General features: G+C 46.9%; 2 protein-coding genes across 2 annotated transcripts; both read right to left on the reverse strand.

Moving 5' to 3' along the window:
• Positions 1-1,493: 1,493 nt before the first annotated feature.
• On the reverse strand, positions 1,494-2,671 carry LOC123074062 (xyloglucan endotransglycosylase/hydrolase protein 8). Its single transcript, XM_044497009.1, has 2 exons — positions 2,341-2,671; positions 1,494-2,258 (listed from the first exon to the last, which is right to left on the reverse strand). The coding sequence occupies exons 1-2, from the start codon at positions 2,608-2,610 to the stop codon at positions 1,695-1,697; spliced, it is 834 nt and encodes a 277-aa protein (XP_044352944.1). The 5' UTR covers positions 2,611-2,671; the 3' UTR covers positions 1,494-1,694.
• Positions 2,672-5,728: 3,057 nt separating this feature from the next.
• LOC123074063 (xyloglucan endotransglycosylase/hydrolase protein 8) lies at positions 5,729-6,930 on the reverse strand. Its single transcript, XM_044497010.1, has 2 exons — positions 6,597-6,930; positions 5,729-6,501 (listed from the first exon to the last, which is right to left on the reverse strand). Exons 1-2 carry the CDS (start codon positions 6,864-6,866, stop codon positions 5,938-5,940), a joined length of 834 nt encoding a protein of 277 aa, XP_044352945.1. The 5' UTR covers positions 6,867-6,930; the 3' UTR covers positions 5,729-5,937.
• Between the last annotated feature and the right edge of the window lie 8,097 nt (positions 6,931-15,027).

A 15,027-nucleotide genomic window follows, 5' to 3' on the forward strand; every position in this document is an offset into this window, starting at 1 on the left:
ATGGGAGTTAATATGGCATTCTTTGGAGAGCTCTCCCGCTAAAGCTATGCACTTTTAATACCGAATAAAAAATAACGCTAATAGCCCGTTATTTCCCACTATAGCGCTAAATTTGGAGTCATTTCACCCGCTAAGCTGCTATACAAAACTTACCCGATAAAGCAAATCTAGGTTTTTGCTTTCCTTGCGAGGGCCTGGCCGAGGGGGAACATGTCAAGTATCCGCCTGGGGCAATGGTTGATAGAGCGAGGTCTAACCTTGATTGGGCAGACCAAGAAGCAAACCACTAAGCAACTGGCGATTCTTTGAAGCCAAGTTCTCGAGCTAGTCCATCTTTCTATTTTTTGCATTTCTAGAATAGCGTTGGAGCCGGGACACACATTTCTGCCCGAGTTCCGAGCTCCATCGTGTACTATGTTACTTAAACCCAGCACAAATTTGGTTCGGAACGAATAGAATAGGCCGTTTTCCAGGGGGATGAGCCAACCCACACAAGAGTGCCTACTAGCTTGTCATGAACACAGAGGAAAAGAACCGCGCCCCCGCCGCGTCTACCTATATAAGCTAATCCCTCGACCTCCTCGGGTGGGTTCTCACACCAAAGTTCCTTTGTTTCGGCAGGCCAGCCCACTCTTAACAACAATGCAATCAATCCATTTACTCAAAACCGGAACCCACACTCAAAGTTAATTAAGGAAAGGCTCGACGAAGGGGGGGATATTAGCTGTGGCGTGAGCTGAGAAGGAACATGGCTTTCCGCGCCTTGCAGCCCTATTGTTCTGATGGAGAGAAGAACCTATAATTAGCTTTTCGGGGAATTTCCAAACGAACAATTTCAACGAAATCTTTCAATTTCTCATTTTATAATGTTCAACTTTATGTATTCCTCTATCCGTACATCGACCCAGGAAGAATTTATTCTAGGGTTTTTACTAATCTATGATTAACCTCCTTTCATAATACTCTCTACCCCTAGGGGAAGTCGAATCCCCGCTGCCTCCTTGAAAGAGATGCTAAGATTAAAAAGAAGAGCCCTCTTATCATATGACCCGGTGATTCCATTGCTCTATCCGGCCACAAGATTCTATCGAGATCTTTGGCGCAAGAAGAAGGGGCGGCCCATATCATCTTGACTTGGTTCTGCTTCCCCTTTTTTTTTATCCTTCTGCCTTATTCTTTGTTTTTGTTTCTGATATATATAATGCATTGATCAAGGCTTGGTTATTAAATTAGGAGACCTTATTGGTGCTCGGGTTTTGATGTTAGAACATGTGTATATGTCAATTATATGTGATATATCATATATGATGCCTGATTGTATACTTTTGTTTTCAATTTTTCATGATTTAAGAAAAAATTATAAATGGGGCTTAGCTTTGCTACAAATTTTCATAGCTTCTGACCAGCCGCCGCTAAATGGCATGGCCCGCTATTTAAAACATAGTTTTTTGCTCAGTGACACCATAATAATAAAAAATCATGCTCATAACTCATAAAATGAAAACTATATATTGCTGCAACCAAAGGCACGATAAATATTACATGCATCTTTCTTCAGGAAAAAAAAACTAGGTGTACAAACAATCGCCCACACATTTGCTGCAGGGCTGCTTTTTAATCACAAATTCACAAAGAAGAACAAGATATCAAACAATGGATGAATGCCCGGCCGTCTTGATCAGTCAGATCAGGGATCAGTAGCGGCTGCACTCGGCGGGGAGCCCCTGCGGGAACCTGTACCCATCGTCGCAGTAGTTGTAGCGCATGTAACTGCGCTCCGCCCACTTGACGGTGCCCCACTCGGCGCCGTCGAGCTGCTTGTTCATCCACCTGCCGCTGCCGGCATGGCACGCGCCGCCGCTGACGCAGGCGTTGGCGTAGAAGTTACGGTAGGAGACGATGAAGGGCGCGTTGGACCAGTTGATCGGGATCCTGCCCTTCTCGGTCGCCCAGTAGCTGCCGTCCCACAGCGTGGCGTGGAGCCTCATGGGCTTGGAGCTAGGGTAGGCAAGGCCGCCGAAGCGCTTGAAGGAGCGGATGAAGAGGTTGTCCACCTTGAAGAGGATGTTCTCCGGGTTCCAGATGATGGTGTAGGTGTGGTAGGCGGCGGCCGGGTCGAACCAGAGGTCGAACTGGTGCTCCTTCTTGCCGTCGCCGTTGGCCCACACGTTGGTGTTGAGCACCACTGGGTGGCCGCTCGAGTTGCCCATGAACTCCATGTCGATCTCGTCGCGCCAGTTGTCGTCACCGGAAGAAAGCTGCACAACAGCGACGCCGAGTCAGCTGCATGAAGATCAGGCTGCGAGTCCGGACAGGAGAAATAAGAGCTGATCGACTTACGTAGAAGCAGGAGACGGTGCCAGCGGAGTTTCCTGGGATGAGCTTCATCTGGATGCTGAACTCACCGTAGAGGAACTGCTCCTTGGAGTTGAAGCCGGCGGCGCCGGATTGCTGGTTGAGATTGAGCATCACCACCTCTTGGCCGGAAGCGTCGTATCCCGTGCGGACGGTGCCGTCCGTGTTGAACCTCTTGTCTAGCCAGGACTTGGCCGAGGCGGCCTGCGAGAGCGCCAGGGCGACGGCGAGCACAGCCAGAAAGTGCCGTGCCATGATGGATGTCCTGGACTAGAGGGCTTCCTGGAATCAAATGAGCTTACAAAGTGGTGTGCCTTGTGCGGTGTGTGGTGAGAAGAAGCACGGGAGATGTCGCGGTTTTATAGTGGTGCCCTGCACTGCTTGTTGATGCATGGGGCACAATTTTTTGCATGCATGCATTATCGATCGGGTGGGCGCGAAGGTCGTTACAATTATTCGGGCAGCACATGGGTACAACCTGCCATAATCCCTAATCTTTGGTGTGTTCATACGTACTCCTACATCGGTGGTTTGATGATGTGTCTAAAGGGACACTTAGATTACTGTGGGACCCAGAAATTGGGTGGTGGAACCACTGATTAAGCCTATCAGCAAAGCAAAGATTAAGTGGTGTTTTCCAGTCGAGTGACACGTACCGCCACTGATGATGGCTCGCTAATCTCGGCCATTCATTCATTTTCTTTTGAGTTTTTTTTTGCGAAAAATATTAATTTCATTTTCTTTTGAGTTGGCCATTCATTCATTTCCATATACTCCCTCCATTTTTATATACAAGGCCACAAACTCAAATTACAGGTACAAGGTAAAATTTAATGCATAGTTTACAAGTCAAAGTTTTCTTTTCGTTTACTGGGATCATTAATACGCAACATGCATGGAAGAAAATTGAGTGGAGGAAGTAGCTAGTGTTATTATGATAGCATGCATGCAAGTATTGAACAAATTACTACTACGAGAAAATATCATCAATTTTTTCCTCGATTACTGTTGGTGGCCTTGTATTAATGCAAAACGTATATTCTATAGTGGCCTTGTATAAGTAAATGGAGGGAGTACTTGTGTGTTCGTCGGTTAACCACCTCGCCGTTATCGCGCATCAAACATACCATGTTACTAGCATGCACAACGAAATTTAGGGACCTAATCCTGATTAGCAACCAATCGGACAAATTAAGCTATGACGGGGCCATTCACAAAAATAAACCGATTTTGGGACCTGTGAGCCATCGCTCAATGATGCATTGCGCGTTAGAAATGAAGTAAAGCTTGCATGCCACATTGGAACCGGATAGATGCTTAGGGCATCTCCAACGCGGACTTTTAAACCGCCTTCCGGACCTTGAAAGCCATCCAACATGGGTTTGTATCGGTTCACAGGGCGGTTCGGGCATACTTTCTCCCGTAAATCAGAGACAAACCGTTGGGAGAGGGGCGGGGGGTTGCGGGCGTCTTGGCCGTTGCCACGCCCGTGTTTGACCGCTGCCACGTCCGTGTCTGACCGCTGCCACGTTCGTGTCCGACCGCTGCCACGTTCGTGTCTGACTGCTCTAACCCACCCAACAACCCCACCTGGCTCTCCTGTGTTTTCCTTCGGATGCACTTGCCGATGGCCGCTCGACATCAATGCTACCAAGAGCACGCAGCGGCTGACATTGATGCCCGCGATTTCACCGGACGAGAGAGCGGCGTAGACGGACGCAACCACTCAGGGGCCGCCGCTCCAATGCGGTTGCAGCTTCCCGAGGAAGCAACTCCGACGACTGCGGCGCATTGAAGCGGCTGACTGACCCTTTGCATGGCCTGGCTGCGGCTATTTAGGCCATGCTCCAGCGCTGTCCATATCGCAATCTCTTCGCTCTTCCTCCTCTCCCCACCCCTCTTCGTCCAATTTGCCGGACGGTTGAACTGTGTAAATTATGTCCGTTTGGTGTTTTTTTTGGTAATGTTATGTGAATTATGCCCGTTTGTTATCGGTTTATATGTATGTTTCCTGTCAATTGTGGTTTTGGTGATTTACGTACTACACTGCATTATTTTGTATGGATATAAGGTGTTGGACATGAGATATGTGGCTGTGGATGCGCTAATTTGAAAACTGTCCGGTCACTATTTACGGACGCGCCCGGGGTGTTGGATTTGACAATTACGGTTGTAGATGATCTAATGATCTCGCGTCACCTCGAACAAGGAAATGTGATTATTGGTGCATGCGAGCGGGTAACCTTGTTGTTAGCACAGCTCTCACGGCTCCGCCGGTGGGTGGACGCACATGCACATGCAGAAGATGGTGATGAGCAGATAGCCTGCCCGGTGTGGCGGTGGACGCGCGGCAGCATACTCGCTAGTTCCTTCGTTCAGCGATCATAATAACGGACGCGAATATAATGCCAAAACACGTGAAGATACCGCAAAAGACCGCGGTCTCTCCACTCTCCAGCGAAGAGGCTGGCAGACTTTGTCCAAAGCGCCAACGGACGAAGTATATAGGAGACGGTGCCCTACATCTGTACATGCATGTCAGCCTGTCCCTGTCAGGTCGATCAGTTCGTTATATATTACAAGTATTATATACTCCTCTCTACTAATATATTTATAGTCGAGGGAACTTGTATTAGTTTGTTCCGGCTACAAGTATTTCGGTACAAAGATAGTACTCCCTTCGTCCGAAAATACTGGTCCAAATAATGAATGTATCTAGATGTATTTTAATTCTAGATACACCTATTTATATCCATTTCTACTACATGTATTTTCGGACGGACGGAGTATATATCATGAACACCGACGACCGATATTATCACAAAAGTATATATGTAGACCGACCATACACGCGGTGCCGGAGAAGGATAAGGTATGCATTATTGTGGCTGCTGACACGGTCGGGTATAAAGATGTAGTAGCGCGTATGCATGCATGATACATTGATACAGGTGCTCTTGTGTTCTTGGACAAGCAAACGTACGTATTCATATATCAATACTGATTGGCCGAACATGCTTTGCCGCGCAGCACTATTTGCACATGCATTGCAATCTACCGTAATACAGTGTTGGGCCGTCGATGCCCGAATTTTCCTGAACATTTAAGATTACATTTTCTACGAAAATATAGTGCATATATATAATGCTTGTGAATAAAAAGTGCACTATGATTAATAGTGATAAGTACCTACCATGGTATCCTACCACTAATGATATAATCTTGTACTATGGGAGTTCATTGACTATGTACTCCCTTCGTCCGGAATTACTTGCCGCTCAAACGAATTTATCTAGCACTACTGGTCAGACGGAGTATATGACATTCTTTTGAAGTCCTTTGCTCATAGACCCCAAAACAAAATTTCCGATCATAGCACATAAAAGTAGTATATTGCTGTATCAACTCAAAGGCACGGTGAAATTTTACATGCTTCTTTTCTTTAGGAAAAAGAAACTACTAGTATACAAACAATCGCCCACACATTGCTGCAGGGCTGCTTTTTAATCACAAATTCACAAAAGAGGTTCCAAGAAAAACATATCAATATCAACACTGGATGCCCGGCCGGTCCGGCTGGGATCAGTAGCGGCTGCACTCGGCGGGGAGCCCCTGCGGGAACCTGTACCCATCGTTGCAGTAGTTGTAGCGCATGTAACTGCGCTCTGCCCACTTGACGGTGCCCCACTCGGCGCCGTCGAGCTGCTTGTTCATCCACCTGCCGCTGCCGGCATGGCACGCGCCGCCGCTGACGCAGGCGTTGGCGTAGAAGTTGCGGTACGAGACGACGAAAGGAGCGTTGGACCAGTTGATTGGGATCTTGCCCTTCTCCGTGGCCCAGTAGCTGCCGTCCCACAGCGTGGCGTGCAGCCTCATGGGCTTGGAGGTAGGGTAGGGAAGGCCGCCGAAGCGCTTGAAGGAGCGGATGAATAGGTTGTCGACCTTGAAGAGGATGTTCTCCGGGTTCCAGATGATGGTGTACGTGTGGTAGGCGGCGGCCGGATCGAACCAGAGGTCGAACTGGTGCTCCTTCTTGCCGTCGCCGTTGGCCCACACGTTGGTGTTGAGCACCACCGGGTGGCCGCTCGAGTTGCCCATGAACTCCATGTCGATCTCGTCGCGCCACTCGTCGTCACCGGAAGAAAGCTGCAATTAACAGCAACGATGGGTCAGTTATATATATATATATAGATCAAGCTGCGAGTCCGGACAGGAGAAATTAATTAAGCTCGTCGACTTACGTAGAAGCAGGAGACGGTGCCGGCGGAGTTTCCCGGGATGAGCTTCATCTGGATGCTGAACTCACCGTAGAGGTACTGCTCCTTGGAGTTGAAGCCGGCGGCGCCGGATTGCTGGTTGAGGTTGAGCATCACCACCTGCTGGCCGGAGGCGTCGTATCCAGTGCGGACGGTGCCGTCCGTGTTGAACCTCTTGTCCAGCCAGGACTTGGCCGAGGCGGCCTGCAAGAGCGCCAGGGCGACGGCGAGCACAGCCAGAAAGCGCCGTGCCATGGTGGATGTCCTGGACTAGAGTGCCTCTAGGAATCAAATGAGCTTACAAAGTGGAGTACCTTGTGTGGTGTGTGTGGTGAGAAGAAGCACCGGAGATGTCGCGGTTATATAGTGGTGCCATCCAGCTGCTGTGCCCCTGCTTGTTGATGGATGGGCACATTTTTTTGCATGCATGCATTATCGATCTGGTGGGCGCGAAGGTCGTTACAATTATTAGGGCAGCACATGGATAGAATCTGCCATAATTTCTCGGGTGTTCATACGTACTGTATTAACGTACACCAGCTGCTTGATGAGGTGCGTTAAAGGAACACTGATGGGATTCGCGAGAAAAGGGAGCACTGATGATGGAACTGCTGATTAAATCCATCAGCAAAGCAAAGGTCAAGTGGTGGAATCCAGTCGAGTGACACGTACGTAAGCACCGCCACTGATTATGGCTCGCCAATTTCGATCATCATCCATTGTCATTGTTGTGATCGTCGGTTAACCGCCTCGTCGCGCTCCCGCATCAAATCAGACAAAGTCGTTGAGGACATGCCATGTTACTAGCATGCATATAACTAACTAAATTAAGGAACCTAAGAGCATCACCGGCACTTCCCGGAAAAAACTCCCTGTAAATATGGTTTTACGGGGTGTCCATATAACAATCTAGGAGTAGAAGAGATTTTTTTTGACATCAAATAGACTTTATTCCTCACATAATAGATAAGTCATCTACAAAAAGAGGAGAAATAAAGTCCGGGATAGAGCTATCCCAAAATCCTGAAGATCTAATGGTAAGAGAATTTCTAGCTAGGCTATCCGCTACCTCATTCGCTTCACGAAAACAATGCACAAAGGAAGTCTTTGCAATTCCAACTCCATTTGCTTACACTCCATGATGATAGCCGCCTCAGGACCAAAGTATGCTTCTTGTTGATTAAAGGCTTCCACTGCAACCGTACTGTCAGATTCAATGATCAGTGAATTGCACCCAATCCTTTCCGCGAGAATCATTCCATTTCGGACCACAATTATTTCAGCTGCATCAACATTAGTAACATGTGGTACGAACCAGTTAGCTGCTGCAATAAAATCACCTCTGTCATCGCGAGCAACAACACTTGTAGCTCCATATAAATTTTCAGCACAAAAGGAGGCATCAACATTTATTTTAACTGCTCCTCTATCCGGTTTCTTCCACATGATCATACTTTCGAACTGGTTGTTTAGGAGTTGTCGCTCTAACAAAGTTAGTGCAGATAACCTTAATTGCAGTAGCGGTGCAGTTAGGGGCCAGAATATTTTCTCCCTTCACGAATTGTCGTCGCTGCCACCAGATGTACCAGGCTGCAACTGCAACTAATTCGGGCAATGACAACTCTCCTGCAGCAACTTGAGCCCTACCAATGATCTCCACGGTGACTGATCCAGAACGGTCTTCAGCAACCGTCTTTGTGATAACATCTACCAGACCAAGTTCAGACCAAATTTCAATAGCACGAGGGCAAGTGAATAAACAATGATGGATGTCTTCAAACCCAACGTGACATATTGGGCACTCGCCACTTGTTGGGATATGATGTCCCGCAAGAACTCCGAAACAAGGTAGTACTCTCCTAAGCACTTTCCAAAAGAAATGCTTCACTTTACCTGGGATGTGAAGACTCCAAATATGTTTCCATATAGTGTTAAGTTGGAACTACCTTGGCCCTCCGGCCAATTCCATTGATGACCGAACTGTGGTTCAAATTGGATGTGATAGGCCGACCGAACAGAGAACGTCCCTGATCGAGTACCACTCCATGCAACAAAATCCTATAACACTTCCATCCGAAGAGGTATTTGGAGGATTCGGTGAACATCCACAGGCGGAAAAACTGATTGAATAAGGTCAACGTCCCACTGTCCAGTGTGTGGATCAATTAATTCTTCAACTTTTCCCAGTAATGTATCACCCCTTGGTGTTATTACTTTTTGAGTTTCACTTGATGGTATCCAGGGATCTTGCCAAATGTTGATTTTTGAGCCCGTGCCAACACGCTATATGCAACCCCGTTTAAAGGTTTGGATACCCGAGACAATGCTCTGCGAAGTGTAAGAAGAGCCCTTCTTCGGTCCCGCATTCAAGATGTTTTCGTTGGGATAATATTTTGCACTAAGAACACGTGCACACAAAGAGTTTGGATTCTGGAGCAGTCGCCAACACAGTTTTGCTAACATAGCAAGGTTAAAACTGTGAAGGTCCCTAAACCCCATGCCACCTTTCTTCTTTGGAACACACATCTTTCACCATGCAAACCAATGCATTTTCTTTTTCTCCTCCTTATCACCCCATCAAAATCCCGCAATCTCATCAGTAACAGATTTGCAGATCCCTTTTGAAAGTTTAAAAAATGACATAGCGTGCGAAGGGATTGCATGTGCAACTGATTTCAAAAGTATCTCCTTTCCTTGCATTGAGAGGACCTTTTCCTTCTAACCTTTCAAATGCTAACATATTCTATCAATAAGGTGTTGGAAGCAGTCACTATGGTCTACCCAACCATGGTGGGCAAACCTAAATATTTGTCAAAGAGGGCTTCCATCAAAATATCCAACTCCCTACAAATATCTTCTCTAACACTGACATTAGTATTGGGGCTAAAGAAAATACTACTAGATTTTGCAGTACTCACCAGTCCCCCCACCCCCACCACACACACACACACACACACACACCACCACCACCTAGGAATAGAGCATGAACATCCAACAAATCAAGCTACAATTTAGCCAACAACAAGCTTAATACATGGGTGCGGCGCCGCGCCTTCCACCTGCTAGTATGATTATTGATGCATGCAAGCGGGTAACCATGTTGTTGTTGGCTCTCACGCGTCCGCCGGTGGGTGGACATGCACCGAAGCACATGCAGAAGATGATGATGAGCAGGTAGCCTGCCCGGTGTGGAGGTGGACACGCGGCAGCATACTGGGTACTTCCTTAGTTCGGCGAACGAACATAATAACGGACGCAAACATAATGACAAAGCACATGAAGATACCGCAAAAGACCGTGGTCTCTCCACTCTCCAGCGAAGAGGCTGGCACACTTTGGCCAAAGTGTCAACGGACGAAGTAATAGGAGACGGTGCCCTACATATGTACATGCATGTCAGGTCGATCAGTTCGTTATATATTACAGTATTTTATATCGAAATTGCTAAATCTCAGTCGACTGAAATTTAGCCAAGTCTCAGTCAATGCTATATTAGTGAGACCTTATATGAAGATTCATGCAAAATTTCTTTCTAATTTTTCTATTTTCTTTCTTTCATATTATGGCATTTGACTTAGACTTGATTAAATCTCAGTCGACTGAGATCTAACCACGCTCATTTTATACTATATATCAGGAACACCGACGACCGATATTATCAGTGGAGGACAGCACAAAACTATATATGTAGACCGACCATACACGCGGTGCCGGAGAAGGATAGATATGCATTCTTGTGGCTGCTGGCACGGTCGGGTATAAAGATGTAGTGGCGCGTATGCATGCATGATACATTGATACAGGTGCTCTTGTCTTTTTGGACAAGCAAGCGTACGTGTCCATATATCAATACTGATTGGCCGAACATGCTTTGCCGCGCAGCACTATATGCACATGCATTGCATTCTACGGTGATACAGTGTTGGGCCATCGATGCCCGAATTTTCTTGAACATTTAAGATTGCATTTTCTACAAAAATATAGTGTATATATATAATGCTTGTGAATAAAAGGTGCACCGTGATTCGTAGCGATAAGTACCTACCATGGTATCCTTTTAGAAAAAAAGGCTACCTCCCGGCTTTAAATTAATGAAGCCCTTACACGTAACCATACAACAGAACAACACACATAACAAGAGAGAAAATAAAAACGGCCCGCTAAAACGGCACCAAGGAGCAACCACAACCCCAGATAAACAACAAGACAAACGGATGCGGCGCCGCTTGGGGTCATCTGGATTCGTCCACAATCAAGCAACCAGAGCGGATCCCAACTCGCCGCACCATTGTCGGGCTACGGAACCCACCACACGGAGAGAAGAGTTTGTAGTCTACCACCGCCCTCCGACCACCAATGGATAGGGACCTTGCTCTAAGGCGGAGCCTCCAAGAAGGGAACGGTGTCATCTCGCCGCCACCGCCCGGTCCGATGAAGGACCAAGGGTTTTCACCCAGAGCAGGAAGGAAGAGGCCACCCACATTGACGCCTCCAAGGAGGGATACGGCGCTCGAGAGCGTTGCCGTCACCGGCACTGATACCGTCAGGCAAAGCTTTTGTCAGTGATCCGACCACCTACCACCCACCGTCCATTAGCCACACCTCCATCACACCAAAATGAACCAGCGGCGAGGAGAGGAAGACCAAAAGAGGTGGAGACAACGCCCAAGTCAAGGAAAGATGTGACCTTGACGCCAAATACAAGCCATGGATGCCTCCCTTGTGAACAATCTCGTCGTCCACACAGCTAAGATGGCACACCCACACCAGCAAGACGACCTCTACCAAAAGAGCGCCGCCAAGCCCACCACACAAGGCCGTCGCCCCGGACTCGAAGAAGCCACCGAACCCGTCGGAAAACAAGCCGCAGATGCGCAGTAGGGCACCCACGCTACCGCAGCAACACCCCACCGCCATCCAGGCCCCAGCATTCTGCAGCACCCTGCCCGACTGATGAGGAATCCAAGGAGCACAAATCTGGACCGGATGGGGAGGATACAATGGTCGCCAACCATGTTGGGAATCGTTGCATGGAAAACAAAATTTTTCTACGCACACGCAATGATCTATCCATGCAGATGCATAGCAACGAGGGGGAGAGTGTGTCTACGTACCCTCGTAGACCGTAAGCGGAAGCATTTCACAACGCGGTTGATGTAGTCGAACTTTCTTCGCGATTCAACCGATCGAGTACTGAACGTACGGCACCTCCGAGTTCTGCACACGTTTAGCTCGGTGACGTCCTCGCCTTCTTGATCCAGCAAGACGGGCGAAGTAGGATGAGTTCCGGCAGCACGACGGCATGGTGATGGTGATGGTGAAGTGATCTTCGCAGGGCTTCGCCTAAGCACTACGGAAATATGACCAGGGGTGTAAACAATGGAGGGGGGCGCCGCACACGGCTAAGCAATTGTCTGTTGTGTGCTAGGCGCCCCCCTCCCACATATATATATATATAGGTGGGAGGGAGGGAGGAGCAGCCAAGGGGGGCGCCCAAGTAGGAGGAATCCTACTTGGGGTCTCTCCCAAGGTGGCGCCCCCTGCCATGTATAGGAGCGGGGAAAAGGCAGGGGAGGGTGCCCCCCTTTCCTTTCTCCCATGAGAGGGAAAGGCAGGAGGGGCTAGCCCTTCCCTATTTCCTTCCCTAGGGTCGTTTGGCTAGGGAAAGGGGCGCACCAGCCCCTGTGGGCTGGTCTGTCCCTCCCTTGGCCCATTAAGCCCATATACATGCCGGGGGGTGCCCGGAACCCCTTCCGGTGACCCGATTTCTTCCCAGTACGTCCCGAAACACTTCCGGTGTTCAAATACCATCGTCCTATATGTCAATCTTTACCTCTCGACCATTTCGATACTCCTCGTCATGTCTGTGATCTCATCCGGGACTCCGAACAACATTCGGTCACCAAAACATATAACTCATATAACACATATCGTCAACGAACGTTAAGCGTGCGGACCCTATGGGTTCGAGAACTATGTAGACATGACCGAGACACCTCTCCGGTCAATAACCAGTAGAGTAACCTGGATGCCCATATTGGCTCCTACATATTCTACGAAGATCTTTATCAGTCGAACCGTTATGACAACATACGTAATTCCCTTTGTCCATCGGTATGTTACTTGCCCGAGATTCGATTGTCGGTATCTCTATACCTAGTTCAATCTCGTTACCGGCAAGTCTCTTTACTTGTTCCGTAATACATCACCTCGTGACTAACTCCTTAGTCGTTTGCTTGCAAGCTTATGATGTGTATTACCGAGAGGGCCCAGAGATACCTCTCCGATACTCGGAGTGACAAATCCTAATCTCGATCTATGCCAACCCAACAAACACCTTTGGAGATACCTGTAGAGCATCTTTATGATCACCCAGTTAAGTTGTGACGTTTGATAGCACACAAGGTATTCCTCCGGTATCCGGGAGTTGCATAATCTCATAGTCGAAGGAATAAGTATTTGACATGAAGAAAGCAATAGCAATAAACTGAACGATCATTATGCTAAGCTAAGGGGTGGGTCTTGTCCATCACATCATTCTCCTAATGATGTGATCCCGTTATCAAATGACAACACATGTCCATGGTTAGGAAACCTTAACCATCTTTGATCAACGAGCTAGTCTAGTAGAGGCTTACTAGGGACAGGGTATTTGTTTATGTATTCACACATGTATTTAAGTTTCCGATCAATACAATTCTAGCATGAATAAGGAAATATAAAATAACAACTTTATTATTGCCTCTAGGGCATATTTCCTTCAGTCTCCCACTTGCACTAGAGTCAATAATCTAGCTCACATCACCATGTGATTTAACACCCATAGTTCACATCGCCATGTGATCAATACCCCAAGAGTTTACTATAGTCAATAATCTGTTCACATCGCCATGTGATTAACACTCAAAGAGTACTAAGGTGTGATCATGTTTTGCTTGTGAGAGAAGTTTAGTCAACGGGTCTATTACAATCAGATCCGTATGTATTTTGCAAAATTCTATGTCTACAAAACTCTGTATGGAGCTACTCTAGCTAATTGCTCCCACTTTCAATATGTATCCAGATTGAGACTCAGAGTCATCCGGATTTGTGTTAAAACTTGCATCGACGTAACTCTTTACGATGAACTCTTTATCACCTCCATAATCGAGAAACATTTCCTTAGTCCTCTTTAGGTAACTAAGGATAATTTTGACCACTGTCCAATGATCTACACCTGGATCACTATTGTACCCCCTTGCCAAACTCATGGCAAGGTACACAATAGGTCGGGTACGCAGTATGGCATACTTTATAGAACCTATGGCTGAGGCATAGGGAATGACTTTCATTCTCTCTCTATCTTCTGCCGTGGTCGCATTTTGAGTCTTACTCAACTTCACACCTTAAAATACATGCTCGAACTCCTTCTTTGACTGGTCCATTTTGAACTCCTTCAAAGTCTTGTCAAGGTATGTACTCATTGAAAATCTTATCAAGCGTCTTGATCTATCTCTATAGACCTTGATGCCTATTATGTAAGCAGCTTCACCGAGGTTTTTCATTGAAAAATTCTTATTCAAGTATCCTTTTTATGATATCCAGAAATTCTATATCATTTCCAATCAGCAATATGTCATCCACATATAATATCAGAAATGCTATAGAGCTCCCACTCACTTTCTTGAAAATATAGGCTTCACTGTAAGTCTGTATAAAACCATATGCTTTGATCACCTCATGAAAGCGTATATTCCAACTCCGAGATGCTTGCTCCAGTCCATAGATGGATCGCTGGAGCTTGCACACTTTGTTAGCACCTTTAGGATTGACAAAACCTTTTGGTTGCATCATATACAACTCTTCTTTAAGATATCCATTAAAGAATGCAGTTTCGACATCCATTTGCCAGATTTCATAATCATAAAATGCGGCAATTGCTAACATGATTCGGATGGACTTAAGCATCGCTATGGGTGAGGAAGTCTCATCGTAGTCAACCCTTGAACTTGTCGAAAAACTTTTGCGATAAGTCATGCTTTGTAGATAGTAACATTACCATCAGCGTCAATCTTCTTCTCGAAAACCCATTTATTCTCTATGGCTTACCGATCATCGGGCAAGTCAACCAAAGTCCAGACTTTGTTCTCATACATGGATCCTATTTCAGATTTCATGGCCTCAAGCCATCTGTCGGAATCTGGGCTTATCATAGCTTCTTCATAGTTCGTAGGTTCGCCATGGTCTAGTAACATGACTTCCAGGGCAGGATTATCGTACCACTCTTGTGCGGAACACACTCTGTTCGACCTACGAGGTCCAGTAGTAACTTGATTTGAAGTTTCATGATCATCATCATTAGCTTCCTCTCTAGTCGGTGTAGGCATCACGGAAACCGATTTCCCTGATGTACTACTTTCCAATTCGAGAGTACAAT

Source organism: Triticum aestivum, chromosome 3D (assembly GCF_018294505.1).
Source record: "Triticum aestivum cultivar Chinese Spring chromosome 3D, IWGSC CS RefSeq v2.1, whole genome shotgun sequence".
Lineage (NCBI taxonomy): Eukaryota > Viridiplantae > Streptophyta > Magnoliopsida > Poales > Poaceae > Triticum > Triticum aestivum.